Below are 17,635 nucleotides of genomic sequence, written 5' to 3'. Positions count from 1 at the left end.
AAATCCCTGGAAGAGGAGATTCAGTCACCCTGTGTGACTCAGTAGCCATCTTGACTCCCTCCCCAAATGCAGGAGCAAGGCAAAGTGAACCTGCCTGTGTCCCCTGCTGGTGGCTGGCAGCCTTCTGGCCTGTGCCAGAGCCACGTCTCCGGCACCCTGCCCTCCGTCCACGCGGCTGTTGAGAAATTCAGCACTCTGCCCCCACTGCTAGGATGCTGTTACTGCGCAGCTCTGTGCCAACCCGTTCCAAACGATTCCTGAGGCCTGGTTGTGATGGGCCAGGGGTGCCCTCTGTGGACCTCTGTGTGGGCCACACAATGGCTGACCACATGTTCTGTTCTCTCCACAGTCCGATGTGGATAATGACCTGGTGGGGGACTCCTGTGACACGAACCAGGACAGGTACGGACAGCGGCTCTCAGCCTCCGCGGGCCAGACCGTGTTCCCTCTTCAAGGTCTCTGCTGTGGTCTTGGCATCTCTGAGTGGCCGAGCTGCTGGGTGACAGGTCACCACTCCGCCCTGGGCAGGGCCTTGGGGCCAGCTGGGTCCTGGGTGCTCCCGCAAGGGGGCTCTTCCAGGAGGGCAGGTCGCAGGTGGATGTAAACCATGCTCCCCCTCCTCCAAGCCGGCTCACCACAGGCAGGCTACCTGATCTCTCTGTGCCATGGTTGCTCATCTTACAATGGGGTGACAGTGCACAAGCTGACTGGATCCGTGGGAAGTACCTACTGTGATTTGCGTGACAGGCATGGTGCTCTGCAGACAGCAGCCTCTCATCAGGAGATGGGTTGCCTGGGTTGTGCATAGGAAAGTTCAGGTCTGCACAGACAGGGAGCTGGGTTGTGCACAGGAACACTCAGGACGGCACAGACGGGGAGCTGCGTGTTTTGCACAGGGCCGCTCAGGACTGCCTAGAGGAGCAGCTGTGTTGTGCAGCAGTCTCAGAGCTGCACAGATGGAGTCCCCACGGTGCACAGGAACCTCCCTGGCTGCATGGACATGGAGCTGTGTTTATTGCACAGGAACACTGAGGCCGGCAGAGCGGGGGCCATGTTCCCTGCAGTAATCACAGGGCTGCAGACAGGGGGCTGTGTGTTGTGTACAGGAATGCTCAGGACTGTATATATGGGGAGTGGGGCGCTGTGCCCTGGAGCTTACAGGGCTGTACAGATGGGCCACTGTGCATTGTGCACAGGAGCGTACAAGCTGTGTGGACAAATCGGGTGTGCACAGACGAGCTGCGCTGGGTGCAGAGCGCTTAGCTGTGTCTACAGGCGAGCCGGGTGCTGTGCCATGTTTGCTCGGAGCTGCACACAGGGGCAGTCAGGACTGTAGACAACGGGCTCTGTGTCGTGCAGAGCAAAGCCCAGACTCCCCAGACAGGGAGTTGTGTGTTGTGCACAGGAAGCTTCAGTTCTGCGTGCTCGGGGTGCTGTGTGCTGAGCACAGGAAATTCTCAGACTGTCCCAGTGAGCACGCGAAATCTTCAGCCCCGATTTCTGCCAGCCTTGGTGGGGCCCCTCTGTGCCCAGTGGAATGTCCGTCCTCCCTGAAGGCTGTGGGGGCAGAGCCAGTACAGGAGCACACACCTGTCTGGAGCAGGTGCAGGGACGCCCGGGGCCCTCAGCCTGGGAGGGGTGACCCGCAGTGGTGGAGGAGGGGCCTTAGGTGTCCTTTCACACAGCATGAGCCTGGCCCCAAGTCCCCTTCTCCCTGCGGCGACCCTGCGGCTCTTGGGTCTGAGCCCTCAGCAGGTGCCCGGGAGAGGAGGGGGAACACCAGTCAGGTACCAGGTGCACCGTAGGTATGGGGGGGGGGGTGTGCAGCCACCTCAGCCATGCTTCATTGGTAAACTTTTTTAAAGATTAATTTATTTGAAAGGCAGAATTACAGATAAAGAGAAGTGGGAAGATACAATATCTTCTATCTCCTGGTTAACTCGCCAAATGGCCACCACAGCCAGAGCTGGGCTAATCAGCAGCCAGGAGCTTCCTCTGGGTCTCCCACATGGGTGCAGGGGCCCAAGCACCTAGGCCATCCTCCACTAATTTCCCAGGCCACAGCAGAGAGCTGGATCGGAAGAGGAGCAGCCGGGACTGGAACCGGCACCCATATGGGGTGCCAGCACTGCAGGCTGTGGCTTCACCTAGTATTCCACAGTGCCGACCCTACACTGAGAAATTGAAACTGTGCCCAACTGTGGCCGTGTGCTCTATGCGGCAGCCCCACGAAGCGTGGGTGCTGTCTTCACTCCTGACCTGCACCCGTGGGCATGGAGCCACCCTGGTCCCTTCCTGAGGTCCCACCCTGACTAGCGGCGGAGCCGGGATTCACAGTGGGGCCATGGGGCTCCACTGGCCCTCAGCCGTGCCCTTCACGCACTCTGAGGCAGTGTCACCTCGCAGTCCTGGGCACCGTCTGGCAGCACCGACCCTGGGGGTTGCTCCAGGGGGCTGTGATGCCCTGCGGGCAGTGCTCCCAGGTACTGGCCCCACCCAGGGCACCCTCCTGCGAGCACCGCACCTGGCTCCAACCTCTGTTCCCTTGTAGTGATGGCGACGGGCATCAGGACAGCACGGACAACTGCCCCACGGTCATCAACAGCGCGCAGCTCGACACGGACAAGGATGGGATCGGCGACGAGTGTGACGATGACGACGACGACGACGGCATCCCCGACTTCGTGCCCCCTGGGCCAGACAACTGCAGACTGGTCCCCAACCCAGCGCAGGAGGACAGCAACAGTGAGTGGGCGCGGCCTGGGGCTGCCCCGGGGCTGGGCAGGGGGCGCCTTGCTCACCGTAGCTGACCAGCAGGCGGCGTCCTGGAGGCACACAGGGAGAGCTCAGGGTGAGGATGGAGAGGCAGGCGCAGGCCAGGCAGGGAAGGTGGTGGGCAGCGAAGCCCACCCGGCCATGGCAGGAAGTGGCGCATCCAGCCACAGTGGATAGTAGATGGGTCACACCTGCCCAAAGCCCCGTGAGCTGAGCACCCCAAGGCTGAGAGCCAGGCTCGGCCCAGAGCGCCACCGGGCTGCCCTCGGGGATGCTCTGTACCGCGAATGTTGCACTCGCTGCTGTGTCTGGGCGAGGGGAGGAGCAGGAGCCTGTGGGCCAGCCGCAGGGCAGTGCTCCTGTGCAGGGGTGTGTAGTGCAAGCTCTGGGTTGCAGCACACCCGCCCGTCCCATACACCTGCATCCCACGCCAGGCCCGGCTCTGCACCAGACTCTAGCTTCCTTCCTGCGAAGGCAGGGCCTGGAGGCCATGGTGATGGCTCAGGTACTGGGGTACCCACCGTCCCCAAGGGACACCTGGACTGAGTTCCGGGCTCCAGGACTGAGCACGGCCCCTCCCTGTACGAGGATGGCATTTGGGGAGTGAACCAGCAGCTGTGCGCCCTCTTCTACCTTTTCATTTTTTTTTTTTTTTTAAGATTTCTTTACTTACTTGAAAATCAGAGTTGAGGGGAAGAGAGAGGGATGTCTTCCACCAGCTGGTTCACTCTCCAGTTGGCCACAATGGCCGGAGCTGCGCCAATTCGAAGCCAGGAGTTTGTTCCAGGTCTCCCACGTGGGTGCAGGGGCCCAAGGACTTGGGCCATCTTCTACTGCTTTCCCAGGCCATAGCAGAGAGCTGGATGGGAAGTGGAGCAGCTGGGACTTGAACCGGCATCTGCGCTGCAGGCAGCGCTGGCCCCCTACATTAATTTTTTAGAAAGGGACAAACTCTGGGCACTGGAGGATGGGCAGGGCCCACAGTGGCTGCGGGGTGGGGCTGGGCTGTTCCTCTGCTCCCTGCCCAGGCCCTGCGCACCCCTGTCCCCTTCCCCTCCCCCAGGTGATGGGGTGGGAGACATCTGTGAGACGGACTTCGACCAGGACCAGGTCATCGACCGCATCGATGTGTGCCCCGAGAACGCCGAGGTCACACTCACCGACTTCAGGGCCTACCAGACTGTGGTCCTGGACCCGGAGGGCGACGCCCAGATCGACCCCAACTGGGTGGTCCTGAACCAGGTGCGGGGCGTGGGGGACCCCCGGTGGACAGGCAGTGCTGCCCGGGGCGGTGCTGACCCCGGCCCCGCCTCTCCGCAGGGCATGGAGATTGTGCAGACGATGAACAGCGACCCTGGGCTGGCGGTGGGTAGGTGTGGGGTCCCCGGCTGCCTGTGCGTGGGGTCCCGCCGGCTGCTCGCGGGGTGCTGCCATGCTGAGCTCTGCCCGTGCCGCCAGGGTACACGGCCTTTAACGGGGTGGACTTCGAGGGCACCTTCCACGTGAACACGGTCACGGACGACGACTACGCCGGCTTCATCTTCGGCTACCAGGACAGCTCCAGCTTCTACGTGGTCATGTGGAAGCAGACAGAGCAGACCTACTGGCAGGCCACCCCGTTCCGGGCCGTGGCTGAGCCCGGCATTCAGCTCAAGGTGACACCTGCCTCCCCCTTGGCCTGGCTGTCCCCTCAACGTGACCCTGGCAGATGCAACAGGCCCTGCCTCCCGATCCACCTGCCTGCTGGGGCCCAGCCCCATTCCAACCTCTGCGGACCCCGAGGGTGGGAAGTGGGGCCACCAGCGGGGCCCAGGAGGGCAGGAGGCTGCGGCTGCCCCTCCTCCAGGAACAGTGGGGCCCCAGCAGGAGCAGCAGGGAATGGCAGTGGGACAGCAGCCGATGCCCAGTCCCAGGGGCTGTACTCGGCCAGCGGCAACCACACCTGGGCGCCTGTGGTTTGTTGACCCCACCCCCTGCCCGTGCCCACGCACAGGCCGTGAAGTCCCAGACCGGCCCCGGGGAGCACCTCCGCAACTCGCTGTGGCACACGGGGGACACGAGCGACCAGGTCCGGCTGCTGTGGAAGGACTCTCGGAACGTGGGCTGGAAGGACAAGGTGTCCTACCGCTGGTTCCTGCAGCACCGGCCCCAGGTGGGCTACATCCGGTAGGCATGGGACGGCTCCAGGAGAGGCCGCCAGGCTCTGCACGCCCTGCCCAGTGGGGATGGCCTGGGACAGCCAGACCTCAGGGGGCACTCAGCGCTGGGGGCCAGACGCCCTTCAGAGACACCTGGCAGCGGCCACGCCCCCTGCCCGCAGAGGGACCACTGCTCAGGGCCCCAGCAGCCTCTCTGCCCTGCGGGGTCTTACTTGGTCCTGGTCGCCGCCCCACCTGGCCTGAGCAGGCCCTGCTGCCTTGCTGCTTTCCCGGGAGCTGGGAGGGCAGAGGCTGGCCTCAGGGAAGCAGGGCCAGGGGCTGTCCCAGGCACAGCACCCACCCTGCTCACGTGGGGCACGCAGGAAGGAGTGGGGGGAAGTGCCTGCAGCCCGGGCAGCAAAGCCGGCACGGCCGAGCCCGAGCGTGCTCCCTGGGGTGGTCAGGGCCACAGCCGCACTCAGCCAGGAGTCTTTTGTAACACATTTTGTAATGCCCCATCTTCTGTCCCCAAATCCAACTGGAAAACCTACCCCACGTTCACGTCCGAGCCCCAGCTGTGGGAGAGCCAGTGAGAAATTCCCAACAGCATCCCGGGAAGGCTGGGCGTGCCAGGTGCATGCCTGTGAGGTCACAGCATCTACACTTCCCGGCTCATCAGCGTGTACAACTGTGGCTGCGTGACGCTAAGGCGGTGCTGGCACCTGCCCGCCCACAGCCCCGCCGGGAGGTGCTCCAGGGCCCTCGTCGCCGTCTGGGGCTGGCCAGGGCACAGCTGTCCGGCTGGGCAGGGCTCAGGCCGTGTCCCCTCAGTGCCATGTGGCTGTGGAGGGTGCTTCACCAAGTTCCTGGGGACGGGAATAAAAGCTCCATTTACTTCTGGTGCAGAGACATTTTGAACTGCACACACAGTTTTTTTTTAATACTATGCATTTTCCATGAAATTATGGAGACCCTTGTATATGCAATTTCAAAATGTCTTGCACCAGGGCAGGTTCAGCAGGTTCAGCCACCCCAGGCAACACTGTGTGCCCCGCGCGGGTGCCTGCGGTGGAGTCCTGGCTTCCGGCTCCCGCTCACCCTGGGAGAGTTAATCAAGGGCTTGTGTCCCTGCCACCCTCAGATGAGACTCAGTTCCCTGTCCCTGACCTTGCCAGGCCCAGCCTCAGTGGTTACAGGCATGTGGGGGGAGTGAACCCGTGGATTGAAGATTCTCTCTCTTCCCTTTGATTTTTTTTGACTTACTTGAAAGGCTGGGAGACTGAGATCTTCCAACCATGGTTCACTCCCCCAAATGGTCTCAACAGTCGGGCTGGGCCCATGCAAACCAGGAGCTGGACCTGCATCCCGGTCTCCCATGTGGAGGACAAGTGCCCAGCGCCTGGGCCATCTCCCACGGCTCCGTAGGCCCATTCACAGGGGGCTGGGATGACAACAGCCCAGGCACTCCCACTGGGACACTGGTGCCCCAAAGAGCAGTTTAACGTGTGGCACCCACCATTCTCCCACCAGTAACTTTTAAAAAAAGACGTTTTTTGCACTGAAATAAACCCACCTTGCAATTTCGTTTTCCAGCGGCATTTCTGGAGTAGGCTTGTACCTGTTAGGTTTGCACCCACAGAGAGGCGTTGGCAAGGACAGCGGTGGGGTGGCGTGTGCGGGCGCCCAGCCCAGGGGGATGCCAGCCCCGCGAGGGAGGGGGCGGCCCCCCGCTTGTGGTGACCCCGCGCCGGCCGGGGGGCCGGCTGTGCCGTCTGCAGGGTGCGGTTCTATGAGGGCTCCGAGTTGGTGGCCGACTCCGGCGTGACCATCGACACCACGATGCGCGGAGGCCGCCTGGGCGTCTTCTGCTTCTCTCAGGAGAACATCATCTGGTCCAACCTCAAGTACCGCTGCAACGGTAACGGCCCCCGCCGGGCTCCCCGGGTGTGGGCTGCGGGCGCCCCCTGCCGGGACACGAGCACCAGCCCCTGACCGCGCGCCTCCTTCCCCGCAGACACCATCCCTGAGGACTTCCAGGAGTTCCAGACCCAGAGCTTCGACCGCCTGGAGAACTAAGCCCGGGACGCAGCTCTGCCCGCGGCCGCGGCCCCGGCCCCCGCCCCCTGCTGCCGCTCAGCCCCGCGGGCTTGCTTTGACCTGTCCAGGTGCATGGAGACGTCTCCTGCGCGCGTGGCAATAAAGGAGAACGCGTGACCTGTGAGGTCCCCGCGCCGCGATGTTGTTCCGGGGGGGCCCCCGACCCCGCAGGTCGAACTGGGCGGGGCACCGGGCGTGCGCATGCACCGAGCCCCCACCACTCACCGAACCAGAGCTCGTCCCCCAGGTGGTTCCACAGCCACGGAACACCCCGGCCCCACCCCTGCGGGCGCCCACGGTCCCCACCTCCGTTGCGCTCTCGCCCTGCTGGAGGGCGTGCTCACTGACTGGGGTCCCTGCTCAGCGCGAGGACCCCCGCACAAACCCCCGTGTGCAGGACGGCCCACTGAGGAAGGAAGCCCCCCTCCGCTGCGTGCCAGGGCAGACCCCGCCCAGCCTCTGGATTCCAGCCACCTACAACGCGCGTGCGTTTTTCAGAATAAATTTCCAAGGAATTTAAGTTCACGGAGTATCTCCCGGCCGCTGTTTTCCTAGCTCTTAGCACGCGTCCCCATGACTGGTGCAAAGTGCGAGGCAGCAGGGACCGACCCAGGCTTCTGGATGCCCGCACGCTATCCTGCGGCTCCCACCCCGGCCACTGCCCGGGAGCCCGGGTTCTAATCCCGGCTGCTATGCTTCCGCTGCAGCTCCCTGCCAATGCTCCTGCGAGGCACCAGCGGACACCCCACGTGCTTGGGCCCTGCACCCACTGCGAGACCTGAAGGGGGTTCCGGGCTCCTGGCTTGGGCCTGGCCCAGTCCCAGCGGTTATGGCCCCGTGGGGCTGAACCAGTGGATGGAAGATCAATTTCTCTCTACCTTTCAAACATTTTTTTACAAGTCTGTCGAGCCTGTTCTGCACTGTCCCCGCTGCGGTCCAGTCTGGGGGACCTGGGCCAGGCACTGCCTCCAAAGCCCCCAGCACACTGCTGCTCCCAGCCTGAGCCCCCACATCCACGGCGCTTTCCCGGTCCCCGCACCAGGGACCAGAGCTGCATCCACGGGGCGGGGGCTGCCCCGCTCCCGCCCACCTGATGTGGCCCACTGAAAGGTCACTTCCCTCTGGCCCCCCAGGCTTCTGGCTGCTGGGCACAGCCGGGCCACACCCAGGGGCTCCTGCGCCTGAACCCTTGGTGGTCTGGCAGCTCGGGGGTCCCAGGAGGTTCTTCTTGAGTGGTCTCCATCCTGAGTCAAGTGTATCCAGTCCTAAATGCAAAAGCACGCACCGGCCAGGGGATGTGCGGGGAGTGGACCTGGCTGTGAATCTGAGCTCGACCCTTACCTGATTCCCCACCCGGTACCCTACCCCTGCTCGCCCCTGCTCGGCCCCCTGCTGCCCACCCTGGGACAGCTGCAAAGCCACAGGCCCCCAGGAAGTGCCTTAGCTGCTCAGGTCATTTGTAGGCCAGGCCAGGTTCATCTCCATCTAGAACGTGACTCTGTCCCCGAGGGGCCTGGTTACATTCCCGTTACCTTGTTGGGAGACGGGACCTGCTGTAGATGCAAGCCAGCCAGAGAGCAAACGGAAACAGGCACCAACTATTCCCTGTTTACTGTTTTGATTCAAGAGATGAGGGAAAACGCCCACTGGCTGACTTACCCACCAGATGCCCCAGCAGCCAAGACTGGGCTGGGGGCTGGAGCCAGGGGCCAGGCGCTCCATCCAGATCCGCCACGCGGGTAGCAGGAACCAGCTACTTGAGCCCCCATCTGCTGCCTCTGGGGACTCCACTGGGGCGGCTGCAGTCAGGAGCCAGGATTTGAACTCCGGTTTCCTGACGTGGGTCATGGGCATCTGAACAGAAAGGCCCAGTGCCCCAGATACTCCAGTTTTGGAAAATCTGTGAGCCAGCTGCTGTTCCACATTGCTGACACTCTGACATCGGACTTGCTGGGAACACTTACACCCAGAAATCAGCCAGGGCTCCAGGTCCCCACTGCAGACGCTGCTGGTTCAAGATCAGGCAGTGGGGGCCGACACTGTGGTGCAGCAGCTAAGCCACTGCTTGCAATGCTGGCATCCCACATGGACACCAGTTCAAGTCCCAGCTGCTCCACTTCTGGTCCAGCTCTCTGCTACTGTACCAGGACAACAGCAGCAGATGGCCCTTGGGCCCCTGCACCCGTGTGAGAGACCAGAATGAAACTCCTGGCTCCCTGCTTTGGCCTGGCCCAGCCCCTGGCATTGTGGCCATTTGGGGAGTGGCCTAGTAGATGGAAGAGCTCTCTCTAACTCTGCATTGAAAGTCAGAGTTACACACAGGGAGAGAGGGGTCTTCCATCCGCTGGTTCACTCCCCAGTTGGCCGCAATGGCTGGAACTATGCCGATCTGAAGCCAGGAGCTTCTTCCGGGTCTCCCATGTGGGTGCAGGTGGGCCATTCTCTTCTGCTTTCCCAGGCCACAGCAGAGAGCTGGATTGGAAATAGAGCGGCTGGGACTCGAACCGGCATCCACATGGGATGCTGGCATTGCAAGTGGCGGCCTTACCCACTACACCACAGCGCCAGTCCCTTGGGCCATCTTCTACTTTCCCAGGCCATAGCAGAGAGCTGGATCGGAAGTGGAGCAGCTGGGACTGGAACCAACGCCCATACAGGATGCCGGCACTGCAGGAGGCAGTTTTATCCATTATACCACAGTGCCAACCCCAAATAAATAAATAAAAAAACAAAAAACAAAAAACAAAAACCTGTCAGTACACAGCTGGATTCTGAGCTCACCCTAGTCCTGGTCACCCACCCTTGCCTCTCAACTCGGGAGCCCAGGGAGAAAGCTTGGAGCTTTCAGCAAACATCCTATCCAAGACGTGGGAAAGTTGGGAAAGCCAGGAAGCACTGAGCAAGGCTAGCCCGGTGCAGAGTAGGGGAGTGGGCTGGCGGCTGTGGCTCTGGCTCCCCCAGGTCCCTCCCTCAACTTCTAGAATGTTCTTCATGTTCAACCACAACACAGTGACCCTGTGCTAAGAACCCTGTTGGGGTTCTGGCTGGGTTACCACTGGAATCCTACTAATGCCTCTAGGAGTCTCAATGGCCATCCGTCTCTCACCTGCTAGTCTGAATTCATTCCCACGCTTGTCCCCTCCTCACTTCCCCCTGAAGTCCCGGATACGGAGGCGTGGCCGGGCAGACAGGAGCTGTGGGGGAGGGAGGGAGAAGCTCTGGGGACAGGGGCGGCGCTGGGGCATTGGCAGCACCTTCTGCCCAGAGCCAAGACTGAGACAGGCAGCTCTGCGTTGGCCCACGCCCACCGGGCTGAGTCCCGAGCCTAGTGCACAGCCCGCCTCTGATGCAGGCTGCACAGTGCAAGAGGTGGGGAAAGGTGCGGACACGGCCACATGCCATTCACACGCCTGCAAGCACCGGTGGGTGCTGACCCACGCAGGCCACGAGGCGCGCTGTGATCCACAGGGCACCTGCAGAGTGGGGGGCGGGTCACCCGACTCTGGGGCGGGCTCTGCGGGGCACACACGGGGTCCCATGCCAAGGGGAGCCAACCTTCCCTTCGCGGTCCAGGGAGAAATCCCGGCCACCACTCCAGCCCTTCCTCCCTGGCCCAGCTCTGGCTGATTGACAGGCTCAGCCCACTGAGGGATTCAACTACTACGTGAGGCGGTACCGGTGCCTTCCTGGTAACACAGAAACACTGAGGAAGTCACACATGGGGGGACTCGGGCCCGACCTCAGTGCAGACTCCAGACAACGAGGGCCACAGTTAAGACTGTTTAACGTGTGGACAGGTGGGGGTGGGGGCAGATCGCCATCTCAGGACCATTGTGCCGCTTATCGAGGACGTCTGGGGTTGACCGTGCCACTTACCGAGTGTTGTGCCCAGATCGTTAGATCCCCGCAGAGACCCCCAGAGAGTCGATCACAGTGAACTGCAAAAGCAAGGTTTATGCGGGAGTACAAGCCGCGACAGGGACCCCATCCAACCAACCAGCACAGTGGAGGAAGGAGTGAGGCCCCGGTCTTTGGGAAAGTTTTTAAAGGAAAAAAGGGCTACATCAGCAGGAAAAGAGTTACCTACAGCATGGAAGCTCTCGGCACAAGGAGTTACAGCGGGGGCTCACAGCACGGAAGATTTGGGCGCAGGGAGCTACTTTGTTTAGCAATCTCTACTGTGCTGTCCTTGGTCTACCAAGCTAGCTGTGCCTGGTGAGCTTTGACATCTCCGGAATGCCGGAGTGCCTGCTTTTACAAGGACCCGGGTCTGCCATGGGAAATGGAGGCTGCTTTTTGTTTTAAAATGGAGTCACTTTAGTTCTTCATTCCCCCCTTGTTTTTGTACATATTTGAAAAATCCAATCATGGGTTTTAGACTGACAATTCATAAGTTTCACAAATGTTTACGGGTCTATACTGGGACCGTTGGACCATTAACTGAATGGTGCCCAACTTCTGTTTTATGAACTGCACCAGTCTGTTGATAATGTAAGGGCCAACAGTTAAGATTAGAATTAGGAGAATGAGGGGCCCTATGAGTCCTGTTAGTAGGGTGGTTAGCCATGGCGATGCATTACACCAAGACTCAAACCACCCCTGAGAGGCCTCCTGTTCTTTTTTTCCCATGTTGCCAGTCCTTCCCTGACTTTAGCCATGTTACTTTTATTAGGCCCAAGTGATCGGCGTAAAAGCAGCATTCTTCCCCCAGAGCAGCGCACAACCCCCCTTGTTGTAAGAACACTAGGTCGAGTCCCCTCCTCATCTGTAACACAACTTCAGCCAGAGATGAGAGGGATCGTTCTAAGTGGGTAATGGAGTTTTCTATGCGTTCTATGCCAATGTCTATGCTGCCCTCAATTTGGAGTACTGTTGGTTTTGGTTTACTAGGGCCGACACCCCGATGCCCAGCTACCCCAGGCTGGCTCCTATTAGTAAACTCAGAGTTAGGGCAGTTATGGACTCCCTTTTGTATCTGTGGGTTTTAATTATTTCCTGTTTGTCCTGGACTCTATTTAGGAATTCACTATTTGTATGATACAGAATTTTGGAGACCAATCTAACAAGTATGCAATAATCAGTTGATTTAAGACCTGGAGGTGGACACAAAGGGTAAGACCAGTAGAACAAGCCCACCAGGTGTCATTGTGAGGTATGATATACCGGTTTGCTGGATATACTTTAAGAACAGAATTATAGAGATTTTTTTTTTCTGTGGGACCTGTCCCAAGTAGAGTCCCTGCCCGGTAACCTGTTCTAAAGTTAAACCCTGGATACGGCTTTTCCATCTACAGTTAGTGGAGGAGGTAGAGTTAGAAAACATGGCGGTTACTGCATAACCTTCATAATGGGGGGGGGGGGGGAAGCTATGTCATAGCAAAGCCAACAAGCCATTGTTAAATTTGGGTTGGTATCACTTAGGACCTGGAAAGACTGGGCAGGCGAATCTAATAATAGCAGGCATTTTACAGGAAATTGAGGATCAAGGGTGTTGGGGCATTAGTAACCCTTGGGAGTCCAGAGGAAATGGTAGGGCTTATTGCGTCGGCTTTAGAGGCAATAATGAGGCCTGCTGTACTGGGGGTCGGCTTTTGGGTTGGTTGAGGATTTACTACCCGACTGGGGCCTATTGCCACTGACTCCTCTGTCAGAAACCTCTGAATGGAAAATATCCCCCCGGATCTGTTCTTTCTAAATAGTATCTAACACCCCAGCTCCCTCCACAGGCCCATCTAGGGTCACTGCGGGCGGTACATTAATTTGGATTTGTTTACATAGTCGGTTGCCAATTTTGTCTGCTCCCACCACTCCCAAAAGGGCTGTTAGGTACACAGTTTTCCGGCCACCACTGTACCTTGGTATCTGGATCTTCTCCTGGCTTCAGCATCCAGCTGGGTGCTATTGTTTCCCACCCCCAGCAGGCACAGAAGTAGTGACCGGGACTGTTTCGGTAGGTCGGTCCTGAAGCAGGGCACACAGAGAAGTCCTTAGCATTTAAGAAGCGGCCGAGAGGGGCTAGGGCACAAAGGGTCGTTACAAAAGATGCCGCCGCTGGCCCACCAAGTGGTCCGGTCTGTGACTGTGGACCTTCGCCGTGTCTACTGAGCACCCACCGGTCCGGCTGGTGAGGGTTACTTACAGCCGAGGCCTGACGGAAGGAAGAGAAGAGCAAGAGCAGAAGCAGAATCAAAGCTAGCGGGGAGGGTTTTGGGATCGGCCCCCATCTCTGCGCAATCTGAGTCTCAGTGGGCTGGACGGATGTTTGAGGATGTTCCAGGTTTCTCCTTGGGGCTCCGTTGTCGGAGGAGCGGGCAGGTCCGTCGGCCGGGCGTGAGAGTAGTGGGTCCATGCGGCGACCCCGTCTACTTTGAGAGCCATGGGAGTTGTCATGGGGACGACGAAGGGGCCCTTCCATCGAGGCTCGAGAGTCTTGCGATGATGTCTCCAAACCAGGATCCAATCCCCCGGTCAGAATCTATGAGGGGTAGGAGGAGAAGCAGTTCCATATACAGCTTTTAATTTAGGCCAAATATCCTGGTGTGTTAGCTGGAGCCAACGCACAGCGTCCAGGACATCCTGGTCACCTAGAGTAGCAATCAAATCAGACTGTAAGCTAGGCATTAGGGGAGGGGGTCACCATACATAATTTCAAAAGGAGTAAGGCTCAGCTGGTAGGCGGAATTTCTAACCCAGAACAGAGCAAAGGGAAGGAGAGTTACCCAGTCCGCGCCAGTCTCTAAGGCCAGTTTAGTTAAGGTCTCTTTTAGAGTTCTCTTCATTCTTTCTACCTGTCCTGAGCTTTGGGGCCGGTATGCACAATGTAATTTCCAATTTGCCCCCAGTGCAGTGGCTACTCCCTGGCTTACCTGCGAGACGAAAGCCGGGCCGTCGTCTGACCTGATCATGGTGGGAAATCCATACCTGGGCACGATCTCTTCAACCAGTTTTTTTGCTACCACGTTGGCAGTTTCATGTTTTGTGGGAAGGCTCAGTCCATTCAGAGAAAGTATCTATGAGTACTAATAAATATTTATAGCCAAATTTTCCCGATTTAATTTCGGTAAAGTCAGCTTCCCAGTATGTACCCCCTAATTCTTGCACCTGAACTGTTAGGGCCAAACAAGCGTTAGTCAACCGATGGGCGCCGCACTTGGACGCAATCTCTTTGCTAAGGTCGGTGTCATCGGTGTCCTCAGGTCGGATTGCTTGAGCAGGCTCTGCATCTTTAGCTCCCAGGTGGGAAGCCTGATGGATTTTCCTTAAAATGGTCTGGCCTCATTTGTACGGTAGGATGACTCGTACCTCCGCTGTCCTCCACCAGCCTCTGTCTAGGTGGGCCATGGGTTGGTCATTTATCCAGATTAGGTCTTCAGGGGTGTATTGGGGGGTCTCTGGCAAATCTCGTGCCCCCGGGTCCACCAGAACAGGAGTAATTTTCCTGGTTTTAGCTATTTCTTTGGCAACCTTATCTGCCAAGTTATTTCCCAGGTGGATAGGCCCTGAGCCTTTTGGTGGCCTAGGCAATGAATGATTGCCAGTTTCTTGGATCCCCATGGAGCTGCAAGGAGACTCAAGATTTTGTTTGCTTTTGACAGTCTTTCCTTCTGCAGTCAGCAGGCCCCTTTCCTAATAGCCCCGTGGATGTGGGCGGTGGCGAAGGCATACGGACTATCGGTATAGACATTTAATTTTTGTCTTTGCCTAACTTAAGGGTCATTGTTAGGACCATGAGTTCCGCCCTTTGGGCTGATGTCCCGAGGGTAAGGGTTCTGCCCAGATGGTTTCAGTGGTGGTGGTGCCTGCTGCATCAGAGAGCCGCCACTGGCCATCTTCAAGCAGGTATCCCAAGTACGTCACCTTAGATCTGCAAATCTGAGCCTTTTTGGCAGAGGCTCGGTGTCCCAAGTCCCCAAAGTCCGCAGTAAGTCCTCAGTTCCTCTCAGGCAGGTTTCCCGGCCTGCAGCCGCCGTTAACAGGTCGTCCACGTACTGTAACAGACTCACATTAGGATTTAGGGTTCAATACTCACTCAGGTCTTCATGTAGGGCCTCATCAAAAATAGTCGGAGAATTTTTGAATCCTTGGGGTGATCTTGTCCAAGTCAGCTGGCCATATCCCAATCTCAGGGTCCTGCCATTCGAAAGCAAAGTACATTTGGCTTTTGGGAGCCAATGGCAGGCTGCAGAAGGCATCCTTTAGATCCAGGATGGTGCACCACTTCCTGTCTGGAGGCAGAGTACTAAGGAGAGTGTAAGGATTTGGAACTGCAGGGTGAATGTCTATTACCTTCTTATTTACCTCTCGGGAGTCCTGGACTGGCCGGCAGTCATTGGAGTGCGGTTTCTTTACCGGCAGCAAGGGGGTGTTCCAGGCGGACTGCACAGGCTTCAAGACCCCCAATTTCAGCAACCTCCTGATGTGCGGAGTTATTCCCTCCTTTGCTTGTAGTGGCATCGGGTACTGGCGGACCTTTACCGGGTCGGCACCTGCTTTGAGCTCCATCCACATACACTGAGGGGTCGGTGCTTGGCCAGTCCCATACCCCCGGTCTCAGCCCACGCTGATAGAAATCCTTGGAGCCAGTTTGTTATTTCTGTCTCCGGGGTGATTGGCTGCCCATCACCATGGAGCAGTCACGCCCCGTGGCCTGAAAAGCGAATTTGAGCTTTCATTTTAGACAAGAGATCACGGCCCAACAAGGGGTGGGGCATTCAGGTATGACCAGAAACGAGTGGGTTACCAGTCCCACGCCCAAGTCCACCGTTCTTTGGGCAGTCCATTTATGGGGTTGGTGCCCGTGGCCCCTTGGACCCAAGTTGTCTTATCAGACACGGGCCCTCCAGGAGTTAGAGAACTGAGTTTTCAGCTCCCGTGTCTACCATGAATTTTACTGGCTTCCCCTCCACTTTTAGGGTTACCCTAGGCCAGGGAGGGGGTCTGAGCCCCGTCTCCCCTAGTCGCTCTCCTCCTCCAGGGTTGCCTGGAGGACCCGAGCTGGCTGGGGCTGTCCTTTTTCTAGGGGGCAATCCTTGACCCAGTGCCCCTCCTCCTTACAATAGGCACATTGGTTTTTCCCCACCTTAGGATTAAGGTGTGGTCCTTCGCTCTCTTGTAGGTGGCTTAGTTGTCTCAGTACCAGTGGCAGTGAGAATCTCGCATAATTCCTCCTGGTGTTGTGCCTGTTGCTGTGCTAGGAGCCTCGCTAAACTCCTTTCCTGTCTCCTTTCTCGTCTTTTTGTTCTCCTGTTTCTCCTTTGTTAAAAACTTTTTCTGCCACTGCCACAAGTTCTCAAAGGTGTTTTTTGCCTATTCTATCTAGAGACTGTAGTTTCTTTTTTGTGTCCGGTGCTGCCTGATGTATGCAAACATTATCACTTGAGCCGATTCCTCTGCCTCAAGGTTATAGGGCAAATATTGGCGAAAAGCCTCTAGCAGCTGTTCTAGATAAGCTGCGGGGCTCTCGTTTTCTCCTTGTTTTATATCAAACTTTGGCCATGTTGGTCAGCTTGCGTGCCACCGCTTTGAGACCCACCAACAGAGCCTGGTGATAGACTTGGAGTCTCTCCTTACCTTTGCCGTATTGCAGTCTCAATTGGGATGGGTGGTGGGAAAATAGGCATTAAAGATCTCAGGATCTGTCACAGGGGCCCCAGTCAGTCCCGGTACTGCTTTTCAGGCTGCCTTCAGAATCCGGTTTCTCTCCTCCATAGTGAAAAGGATGCTTAAAAGTTGGTTACAATCATCCCAGGTGGGCTGGTGGGTAAACAAAACAGTTTCTAAAAGGTTAATAAGCTCTTGGGGATTTTTAGAGAAAGGGGCATTTTGTGTTTGCCAGTTGTACAGATCACTGGTCGCGAACAGCCAATACCAAAGAAGTTGGTTGCCATCGGCATCTCCTGGTCCTGCCGGCCTTAGGGGCAGGGTTACTGTGGTGTCAGGCTGGGGAGGGGCTCCCCTGCAGCTCTGGGTGGACTGAGCTGGCCCCTGAGGGAGCTCCTCCTGTAGCTGCACCTCCTCCTGTGGTGGGGCAGCATCCCCCTCCAGAGGGGAGTAGGGTGGGGGGGGGGGAGTTCTAACTCATCCGGTCCTCCTTGGAAAACAGGTGACTTTTGTTTTTTTTACAGGGAGCACCTGCGAGAGAGTAGACAGATTAGAAAACGGTATTGGGGAATTTGGTAGAAAGGATCAGACACAGGGGAGGGGTCCATCTGCCCATTCGATGAGACTCCTCCAGGTTACAACGTAGCGTACTTGGTCCGGGTGTCCTGTTCGAGGCTGAAAGATTAAATCTCCAACTTTGGAAATAATAGTTAAGTTAAACGTTCCTTCTCAGGGCCAGCCCACATCAAAAGTGGGCCATTCCGAGGTGCAGAAACTAACCCACTTGTTCTTTTTAACATTTACACTGTTGTTATGAGCCACCTTTTTAACATCTTTCCAATGCACAAGGGTCAGGTCTAATGGAGAGGAAGGAGTCGCCCCCATTTTCCGTCCCGTCGATTCAGTCGTCCACAGAAATAGAATGAGACAAACACTAATTAATGAAAAGACAATTAGACACTGGGCCCGTACAGAATTTCCGCGGACAGATTCAGATGTCTTGTAACAGAAGATCTTAGTCGCTC

At 57.8% G+C, this 17,635-nt stretch overlaps 1 protein-coding gene across 1 annotated transcript in view; it reads left to right on the top strand.

The window, feature by feature from the left end:
- Positions 1-7,030, top strand: part of THBS4 (thrombospondin 4) — a 45,150-nt gene extending 38,120 nt beyond the window's left edge. Inside the window, exons 15-22 of the mRNA XM_062212020.1 lie at positions 350-402; positions 2,552-2,745; positions 3,839-4,017; positions 4,096-4,144; positions 4,234-4,430; positions 4,769-4,941; positions 6,692-6,831; positions 6,928-7,030. Coding sequence (XP_062068004.1) covers positions 350-402; positions 2,552-2,745; positions 3,839-4,017; positions 4,096-4,144; positions 4,234-4,430; positions 4,769-4,941; positions 6,692-6,831; positions 6,928-6,989 — 1,047 coding nt within the window. The 3' untranslated portion in view covers positions 6,990-7,030. The remainder of the gene's footprint in view (positions 1-349; positions 403-2,551; positions 2,746-3,838; positions 4,018-4,095; positions 4,145-4,233; positions 4,431-4,768; positions 4,942-6,691; positions 6,832-6,927) is intronic.
- The last annotated feature ends 10,605 nt before the right edge of the window (positions 7,031-17,635 follow it).

This window comes from Lepus europaeus, chromosome 15 (genome assembly GCF_033115175.1).
Source record: "Lepus europaeus isolate LE1 chromosome 15, mLepTim1.pri, whole genome shotgun sequence".
NCBI lineage: Eukaryota > Metazoa > Chordata > Mammalia > Lagomorpha > Leporidae > Lepus > Lepus europaeus.
Note: the sequence above shows the minus strand (reverse complement) of the source record. Positions and strands in the feature narration are given on the sequence as shown.